This window comes from Crocuta crocuta, unplaced genomic scaffold, assembly GCF_008692635.1.
Source record: "Crocuta crocuta isolate KB4526 unplaced genomic scaffold, BGI_CrCroc_1.0 scaffold16, whole genome shotgun sequence".
Classification (NCBI taxonomy): domain Eukaryota; kingdom Metazoa; phylum Chordata; class Mammalia; order Carnivora; family Hyaenidae; genus Crocuta; species Crocuta crocuta.
In genome coordinates this window covers 11,742,808-11,752,689 of record NW_027531893.1, presented here as the reverse complement: position 1 = coordinate 11,752,689, position 9,882 = coordinate 11,742,808, and the positions used below count along the sequence as shown (strand labels likewise).

General features: G+C 53.1%; 2 protein-coding genes across 3 annotated transcripts in view; both read right to left on the bottom strand.

The window, feature by feature from the left end:
• The window catches only part of NTAN1 (N-terminal asparagine amidase), a 9,759-nt gene extending 6,493 nt beyond the window's left edge, over positions 1-3,266 (bottom strand). The window contains exons 1-4 of one of the 2 annotated variants that reach the window (XM_077773152.1): positions 2,961-3,266; positions 508-610; positions 367-432; positions 49-157 (exon numbers count right to left, since the gene is read on the bottom strand). In XM_077773152.1, coding sequence (XP_077629278.1) covers positions 49-157; positions 367-432; positions 508-610; positions 2,961-3,251 — 569 coding nt within the window. In that variant the 5' untranslated portion in view covers positions 3,252-3,266. Of the gene's footprint in view, positions 1-48; positions 158-366; positions 433-507; positions 611-2,960 lie in introns of those variants that run through there. The other variant, XM_077773151.1, reaches the window with a different exon arrangement.
• Positions 3,267-7,647: 4,381 nt separating this feature from the next.
• Positions 7,648-9,882, bottom strand: part of RRN3 (RNA polymerase I transcription factor RRN3) — a 29,658-nt gene continuing 27,423 nt past the window's right edge. The window contains exon 18 of the mRNA XM_077773255.1: positions 7,648-9,551. Coding sequence (XP_077629381.1) covers positions 9,390-9,551 — 162 coding nt within the window. The 3' untranslated portion in view covers positions 7,648-9,389. The remainder of the gene's footprint in view (positions 9,552-9,882) is intronic.

Below are 9,882 nucleotides of genomic sequence, written 5' to 3'. Positions count from 1 at the left end.
CCAGGGCACAGTGCCCGGCGTCACGGGATGGAGGAGCGTGGCGCTCACCTTCCACACGGAGCGTGGTCCGAGAAGGATTTGATGGAGCTCATGATGAGGGGGACCTCCGCTTTGGTGTCGCTGCCGTCACAGTGGGTCAGGCAGGTGGCCCCGTTACCTGGAGCAAACAGGGCGACGACGCATGTTACCCAGGGCGAGAGCTCCGAGCACGAGCCAGATCTACTCTGACACCTCCTGTGTCAATACCCCGGAGGAAGATCTAGAAGGATCTACGCTGCCCCGCCAACCCTTGTGACCGGGGTGCCAGGGAGATGCCACACNCAAGTGCAGAGACGCGCGGTGGGGCCCTTCCTCCCTCTCGCGTACCTGTGTGCCTCAGGACCACAATGTGACAAGTGGTGGCGTCATCCGAACCCAGAATGGAGATGGAGCCTGTTTGGAAAAGAGAGAGAATGAAGGACCCGGCGGCCCCGGGGACAAGGCCCAGCGCACGGCTTCCTAACCTACCATCCTGCGGGGAGGCCGCCGCAAGCTCTCTCTGCTGAACATACAGGAGGCCCTGGGGTCCCACTTGCTGAACAGACTGACCTCTCAGAAGTCTGGCTCTTTCCTGTTCAATTAAAACAAACAAACAAAAAATAAAAGAGGGACGGAAATTAGTGAGGGCCGGGTNGCGGATCGGGGCGCGGCCACTACCGCGGGGGGCAAGGCCAAGGCCAAGGTGAGCTTCTGTGCTCTGTTTAACCCACAAGGCCAGAGTGTAGCCCCTTCTCCACAAGAGCAAGGGACTCTCCGGGGCTCCCGTCGGGAGGGGACCCTGACCGCCTGCGCAAGGACCCGGCCGGCCCCGAAGCGCAGCCCTCGTGTGAGAGAGGCGCCTGCTGGCCCTGCCCCGGAGCTGGTCGTCCCCACGCTGGGGATCAGGCCTGGGGAAGCCCCTCCTCCCCAGCGCACAGCCCTGTGTTGCTTAACAGCAGAGGCGAGTGACTTATGCACAACTGACTCACACTAACACACACTCAGGAAAAACGGAGACTAGGGGAAAATGGTTTTGAAACATACACTGACAAGAAGAGAAAAACAAAACAAAACAACCTTTAGAGGTTACAAATAGGGCCACTCAGTCGGTTACGCATCCCACTTTGGCTCAGGTCATGACCTCACAGTTCGTGGGTTTGAGCCCCACATCGGGCTCTGTGCTGACAGCTCAGAGCCTGGAACCTGCTTCGGATTCTGTGTCTCCCTCTCTCTCTGCCCCTCCCCCACTCATGTTCTCTCTCTCTCTCTCTCTCTCTCTCTCAAAAATGTTAAAAAAATAATTTAAAAATCATAACCATGCGGTGATTGCCGCAGGGCTCCAGCGCTGCCACACAGGAGGCGGCACCCGGAGGAGATTCACCCGCATGGCCACGGCCACACAGGGCGCGTTAGTGTGTGCTGTCGCCTTGTCACGACGCCATAATTGTGCTATGATGCAGTTGTGACAGACGCAGACAACCAGAAAGGGCCCATCATCAATCAGCAAATTTAGAAAAAGGGTGTTAATATTAGGAGTCCAGACCTCTCACTTCATACTGACAGAAATTCTTCCGCAGGAAGCCTGGAGTCGTGGGTGCGAGTGTTGACCCGCTAGACTGTGCCCCTGCAACTAACGATCACCGTATGTTAACTGCACAGGAATTAAAATTTTTAAAAGTCTTACACAGTACACTTTAAAAAAAAAAACAACCTCACGTGGTCAGATTCTTTAATGAAAACAAACTTTTCAAAAACGTCAGACCGAGGGGCACCTGGGTGGCTCAGTCGGTTAAGTGTCCGACTCTGGGTCAGGTCATGATCTCGTAGTTCACGAGTTCGAGCCCTGTGTCGGGCTCTGTGCTGACAGCTCGGAGCCTGGAGCCTGCTTCAGATTCTGTGTCTCGCTCGCTCTATGCCTCTCTCCCTCTCCCACTCTGTCTCTCAAAAATAAACATTAAAAAAACCCAAAAGGGCCAGATTGATCCAAGAATTTACGTCATCACAGGGGACGTAGCTGGATCACTATTTCCTTGTTAGTTGCAACAAGTAAACTCCTCGAAGAACAGACTCCTACCCAAATGGGCAAACCCAGAGGAGCTTTGTGGTGTCCACACCAGACCCCAGCTGCACGGTCTCACGGTCTCACACGGGAAACTCGCCACGGTCAGGACGGGCACCCACTGAGGCTGGCGCTTGCTTACTTCGTCAATAATAAAATACAAGATAGAAAAAAAAAAAATCACAATCAGCTTGATCAGTTACCCAGAGTTCTCTTCTCTTAACAAACTGCCATTCCCTGGAAGCAAAGTAGCCGTTAGCATGATGGCTCCTCGACAGAACAGACGAGAAGGAGTAAGTGAAAGGCCACGTCAGCCGGCCGGGCCAGTCAGGGAGGGATCGGCCATGACTCACGGCTCCGCAACTCGGTAAACAGCTCGCCTCACGAGTGCTCTGCGTGTCACACCGCTGTCACCTCACCTTGACTCGAAATTAGACACAGGACAACACAGACTCTCCTTTCCGTCGGCCCCTGAATACTGACCTTGAGCTCTGTTCTTTCAGGGGCAGGGGGGGAGGGCCAGGGCCACTTCTGGCCACAGATGTCCACGCCGGGGCCACCACCCCGAAAGCAAAGCCGGGTGTGCGTGTGAACGGCCACTNCCCTCCACACCCTCTCCACCCCCCCCCCCACAGTACTGTTTCCCAGACAGAGGCATAAATCATCAGAAGAGATGATGCCACAAAGCGCAAAGAACATGTTGTTTTGGTTTTCCGCTTTTAACAAAAGAAAAAAGCGCAGCCAAACTTCTCCTCTGTGGAAAACACACAGAGAGCGACTCCGTCAACCCCCCCGTCCCTTCCCGGGAGAGAGGAGGCCAGCCTCTCGGCCTCTGATCCTCTCTGGACACTAACATTCACGGTAAAAAAAAAGACAAAACCACCTCTCCTGTGCGGGAGGCCCTCCTTTCCCAGCTCCCGTCCCACGTCGCTGCCCTCCGGGGCCGGGGCTCAGCAAACTTTCCTCTGAAAAGGGCCGGACAGGAACTATTTTGGGCTCTGCTGGGGTGCGGCCTCCTGTTGCCACCACTAGGCTCTGCTGTGTAGCCTGAAAGCGGCCGGGACAACACATAAACAAACGGATGCCACCGTGTCGCCGGAAGACGTGAATAATGGGCGACGCAGAAATTTGAGCTAACTTCATACAATTTCACACGTCTCGAAAGTGTGCTCATTTTTGTACATGTTTTTATTTTATTATTGAGAGTAGGGGGGAGGGGCCAAGAGAAGGGGAGTGGAGAGAGAAGAGCAAGCGGGCTCCAAGCTCAGTGAGGAGCCCGATGCGGGGCTCGAACTCACCAACCTTCAGATTGCGACCTGAGCCGAAACCAAGAGTCAGACACTTAACCAACTGAGCCGCCCGGGCGCCCTGAAAGTGTTTTTTTGATTTTTTTTTTTTAAACCCCCACCATTTAAACATGTAAAAACCATTCTTGGCTGGTGGGCTAGCTCGGGACTAGAGGCTCCGGACCCCGAATTCAGACCCCAAATTCTCCATGGTCACGTGCTCTTCCCCCCCCTCTGCTACATTCGGTTCCCCTCCTGCGGGAAAAGGGGCCATGCCATCTGCTCCCTGGGTTGTGTGAGGCTTGGCGGCGGCAGGCTTGCGGGGGGGGAAGGGGGCTGTCACTACGCCCGCTGGCATCACGGCTTCAAAACGCGGCCTTGGGGACACCCCTTTTCTGCTCGGAAATCCTTGCAGTTCAGCGATTTCACTTGGAGGAATAATGACGGGGTTTATGAAGCCGTAGCTCCGTGACTGTTCCCCACGCAGATTTCTAAATCCCCTCCGCGCTCAGCAGCAGGAACGAAGTTACGGCGCGTTCGCAGCGTGGGAGTCTACGGAGCCACACTCCGCCACTGCCGCCGACCCAGCGCCCGGTGACCGGTTCGCAGCACGGCCCGGAGGGACTCCGTGCGGGGACGGCAACCTTCGCACAGCGGCCACTGGCCGCACGAGGCCGGGGCCGCTGCACTGAGCACCGCACTTCTAGACTCAAGGGCACTGTGCCAGGGTCCCGGCGGGGGCTTCGCCACTTTGGGGACGTGGGACCCCGGACAACCCGCTCCACGCCTCTGGGCCTCCCAGTCCTCGTCTGTAAAATGGGACTAACAACTAGCAGTTATTATTCTGCGCTGGGCGTGGCGAGGGACAGGCTGGTAACCGCTGGTCCTGCGTGGGCCAGGTGGTGACGGGAAAGACACATCACAGAACAGGTGGCACGCTCTCGTTTCTAGAAGGGTACCATTCCTATACAAAGAAACACCTCTGGAAGGGCGTTTACCAAAACGGCAAGAATGACAAAAGTCCCAGATGAATTTTTTTCTTTGTGACATTTCTGTGTTCTTTTTCTTACAAAGGGGACACGCTACTTGTTATAGACAGAAAAAGAATGTCATGAAACTTGTCATCTTCTCCTCCTTATTCCTTGAAAGAGCCACCAAAAACTCCTCTAATCCAGGTGCGACCCACCTCGCAGGGTTTGCCTTCCTCTCTCCGTCCGCCTGACCCCAGGGCGCCTGCTCCCCGCCCCCCCACCTAGCTGTCTTGCTTGCTCACCTTCCTAGAATGCTCTCTCCTCCCTCCCCATTCAAGTCTCTCCCTTGCGCCCAAGCTTCCTCCCTACAATGGCTAAGTGGGGCTACGTGACCCATCCCCCAGTTTCCTGTGATGCAAATCGGCACCCAGGACGTGGCCTTTCCCTTCAAGATGGCAGGCCACCCTGGCTCGTCACATCCCTCCGCCCCCTTCCCCCCTCCCCTCCACAGACTGTGCCACCTTGAACACTGAGCTTTCCAACTCTTTATCACAGAAATTTTCAGACAGACAGAAAGATGCTGTCACCTTAATTCCTTAGGCAGCTGAAATTTTTTCCCCTCGGTGGATGTGACAGCGATGTGCCCCAAGGAAAGTGCTTAGCACAGTGCAGTGCGTAGTGTCTAAGTACCCAGTAGGTGCTGGCTAAGATTCCCACTGTCTTCCCAAAATGCAAGCTGAGAGTCATAGCGCGGTCCCCTTTCCCCGGTCGCGAACTCCTCAACCTTCAAGTCATTTTCAGGAGTCGCTGTGTTCACTCATTTATATAACAAGTAAATTACAAGGTGCAGATTCACTGCCAGCGGCTGCCCCAGGCTCTGAGGACACCAACAGTGACACATACTTTGTCTGCTTTCAGGAAGTTTACATTCTAGGGGGACAGATCAAGGGACAATTAAAAAAGAAGAAAAAAGCCCATGCAGACAAAATAATTACAAACTGCAAAGGTCACAGAGGAAACCTCAAAAATACCTTCCGGGAACCTACAGAGTAGTCCAGGTCGTCTGCCTCACATTTCAGAGTGAAAGGGGACATTCTGCCTTCACCACACTTAACAGTTGACGTCTTTGAGCCTTTCTGTGGTTAGAAACCATGCCCTCTAACTAGGCTGCAAAGCGGTCGGCCCTGACTGTAGGAAGGAGGCCAGCACGGCGCCCAGCAAGGAGTGGAGGCTCAGCATGTACCTCCAATCAATGAATTGACCGATTCCCCCTTCACTAGATCCGGGGCAAGTGGAAGGTTTGGACCCAAGAGCCCCTTTCCAAACCGTCTGCATAAGCATGGACGAGGGGTTCACAGACCTGCTTGAGGACAAAAGCAAGAAGACGAAACAGAACCCAAACCCTTCTCCCATCAGGGCGTGGTCCTCAACACCGCTCAGCTGGGGAGCAGCAGGGCCCTTTTTCAGGCTAAAAATACCCCGAGCCCCGTGCGNGGGTGGGGACCCGCCCGCCCAGAGTCGAGAGTCCCCAGGCGTCCTCCGGGCGCCCTCCAGCCGCGATGCTGTGCGAACTCGGGCAAGTCGCTTAGCCTCTCTGGGCCGCCGGCCCCTCTGCCGGCAAAGAGAGGCCTTGGCACGTGCCCTCGAAGGCCCAAGGTAGGTGAAAGCCCCACAGATGCCCCGAGAGAAGGCAGAAGATCGCTGCGGGCGGCCGGGGCTCCCAACGTGCCGACAGCGGCTCAGCTGCGCCAAGTTTAAATCCGGCNGCGGCTGGGAAGTGAAGTCCCACGGGGGCGGTGCGGCCCCGCGCGGCTCAGGAAATCGGGGGCGGGATCGCAAGGCCCTGTGGGAGATGTAGTCCAAACGCGAGGGACCGGCCCGCAGGGGGCGCTGGGAAATGTAGTCCCGAAAGCGTGGACGTCGCAGCGGGAAGAGAAGCTGGGCTTTGGGCGAGCGCCTTCGCTGGGTGCTCAGCGTTAGTTCTCAGATCAGCCAACCCGGCCCGGAGTGCGGGCTCTGGGGTCTGACTGCCTCCATTCAAGACCACGACTGTCTGCTACTTCTCATTCTGACCTTGAGCACGTTACTCCTGGCTGGGGAACCTGCTGTGCTGCTCCATAGGATTGTGTTCCGTGAATGAGTAAACGTAAGCCGTCGTAAACCGCGGAAACAGGGCCTAGCCCCACACACTGAGAACCCATCAGTTACACGTGCTGCGCGGCGTTCAGCTGGCACTCACTGATGGGCTCCGAGCCTTGGGGGTAAAAGATCAAGGAGGTGCCATCCAGTCCCTACTGAGGACAGGTACCCCGGTGTGAGGCTTCTCACCGAGGGGCTCTATCCTGAAATTTGGAAATAATACTTAAATAGACCGGCCGCGACAATACGTTAACCAAAATGGAATTTCACAAAACGAGTGGTGAGAGGAACAGCTACCTCACAGCGCAGGAACTGTCGCGATGGCATCCCAAGGGGTTCCTGCCACCCAGAATTAACCACAGTAAGCCACACCTGGCAGAGGGCAGACACTGGCCCTTCCTGTCCAGGTGAGGCCTCTGAAGCCAGTACCAAGGAGGCAATCAATGTGGACGAAATAAGTTACCTTTGCCTTTAAAAGACCCTCCTGTGAAAGTGCTTCCTGCTTAACTACCTTCTCACAAGGCAGCCAAACAGCTATTGCCTTTCCATGCATTTTCACTTCATCCTCACAACCCTCAAGTAGGTGGTAGTTATTTCCACTTTACAGCTCAGTGTGGAGCTCCCAGAGAGCCTAGGTAACTTGCTCAAGGTCACACAGCTAGTTCAAGAAGCCAAGTCTGGCCCCCATGACACTTTAGAAGTCCCTGGTCCTTTCAGGCTTGTGTAAATTAGCCACTTCCCATTAGAGAAGACCCACCCACTGCAGACAGACAAACGGATAGACCCTAGAACTAACTCCTACCCCCAATGAAAGCCCACTTTTCAATAAGAGGAATAGAAAACTCTTTCTATAGATTTCCCAAAGAAACTTCCAAATTTTTTTTCCACGGATATTCCTTCAAAGCATGTGCATTTCTGGAAGAAGTGTTTGTTCTCCTGGAACCAGTTCAAGCCTCGGTGGCTCTGTGGCTGGCCGTGCTCACAGAGCCGGTGACACCTTAGTTGACCCGAAAGTCCTTCCCATCACCAGCGTGTACTTTACTTCCTCACCCCGCCCCCAACCCGCCAGCAGCCACTCAGGCAGTACTTCCGCCTTTGAAAACCACCTGACTTGTTAGCTGCAGTTCCTGAGCGGAGCTTTCGTGCTCATCAGTAAAAACCAAAGAAATCCAAACACTGTGTGAGAAGCCTCTTTATTGGGGTACCTCCCTTCACTCCATTACTGGTGTAAGAACAAAATATCCAGATTAACTATGTCATTGTTCAATGTTCACAAAGGTTTTTTCCTCAAACTCTTCTGACATTAAACAGACTCACTTGTAAAGATACCCTTCTGCACTGAAATGTCTCAACCCACAAAGGCCCGCTCACCGTGATTTTCTAGGGACACATTTCCATGGACTCGGTCATCCAGGACACAACCCCCCACCCCCACCTTTAGCCAGCAGTTAGAAAGCGGAGACCCTAAAGGTTCTCCAATGACGGTCCACCAAGTCACCAAAAGAAAATCACCAATATCCAAAACTTTTTAAACCAATAAAAATTTGTTTTCCAAAAACATACTTACTCTACATCGCCATCAATATAATTATACGAGAGCATACAAAGCCCCAGGAAATAGAAAGTATTTCATTACAAAATATTTGCGATCGAGAAAATATTGCTTGCTTTTAAATAATAGGAAAAGTGGCAGAAAAATAAATATGTTTAGAGATGTTCATTTTCACAAGTAACACAGAAGTACACACACAAGGAATGACGCTAAAATACGCATGAGCCACAGAATGAGCCCAGCCGTGTGCTTGCACACACGTGTTACGAAGTGAGGGTGTTTAGACGCCTCTCTCCTGGTGTTTAATTATAAAAGTACAAAAAGGGCCTCCCCGAGGAGGATTTCACTGAGCTCACATCCCCGGTACCCCAGCCAGCAGGCAGAAGCTGTGGCTGTAACCGTAGCCTGCCTGCTGCTGCTACCAAAACTATTCCACCACATAACCCAGGCCCTTCTCCACGGCCCCACAGCACACAGACATTCTCAAAATGACCAAACTGACTCTAGTTAAAAAAATAAAAACATACACAAAAAACCTCAAGTAACATTCCACTACAAACAAGCACTTCCCGTCCTAACCGCAGTCCTGGGAGCCACGCGCTAAAATCCCGTGCTGTGTTTTATAAAAGTCCGCCTCCAGTCTCAGCGCCTGGGAATTTAATTTACCCGGAACTCCTGGGTTTCCTTTAACTTCATCTTCACACTCACGAGGGTACGATTCGCCTGCTTCTGGTTCCCTGCATCGTCCATCGCTTTCTTCCGGCGTTTCCTCGGTCTCTGACAGTCCCTGAAAACGCTGGGTGCCCGCACTGCTTCCAGGGCCAGGGACCGGCTCGGGCCACCTGCCCACTTTCCTCTCGCCCGCTCCGCACCGTGTGGAAATCCCAACACGCAAATCCGGTTCCAGCCGAGGGCCACCGATGAACCCAAAGTAAAATCATTTTAAAGATGTGGAATAGCCTCCTAGAGGATTTTTTTCACTGAAAATAAACTGGATCAACAAAGTCCTGTGACCATGGCTCAGACCTAACCTATGTGCCATCGGCTAGAACAGGCTACTGCCCAGAGCAGAAATTTCACAATGATGCCAGAAAGCTGTAACAGATATAGAATATACATCCAACACATAAGTCAAGCCTTCAATATTTATCATCAACTACATTCTAAAATATTGCACATGATATTCAGTCTTGTCTTTTGTCTGCACGGGAGCAAAAAAGAAAAAAAATTCCACCCCGTCTGTTCAGATGCTAGAGTAAGCCTTTGCCAGTAAGGTGCCCAAGGCACACACTCACTCTAGTTCAAACAGGCTGAGCCCTGGTACCGGCAGGTCCCGTGGGGTCGTGGGGGGGTGGTTGCCGGTCTCAATCACAAATCCTCGAGATCCCAGGCGACTGGTCCGGGAGGTAGAACACGGGAGGGGAGCCCACGCTACTTGAGGGACTCCGGAAATGCGGGTCAAAGGAGCTCGGTGTAATCCCAACTTCACCTTTCAAAAAATCATCATCTTCATCTTCCACCACCTCCTATATAAAGAACAGAGATTATCAGTAAGATCACTAGGGGCGGTGTGAAAAGCTTTCAAGAATTTCTTCGAGGAAAGAATTTCTTTCTTTCTGGAAAGATGAAGGTATAGGAAATAACTTTTTTCTTCTTTCTTCACGCCTTCCCAGCAGGGAGCCCAACACAGGGCTTGAACTCACAACCCCAGGATCATGACCTGAGCTGAGATCAAGACTTAGACACTTCACCAACTAGCCACCTGGGGGCCCCAAGAGTATCTTAATTTTGAAAGCTTCCTCCCACGAACGCTTCTTCATCACCAACTGCCCACACAACGCTCCTCACATGGCACTA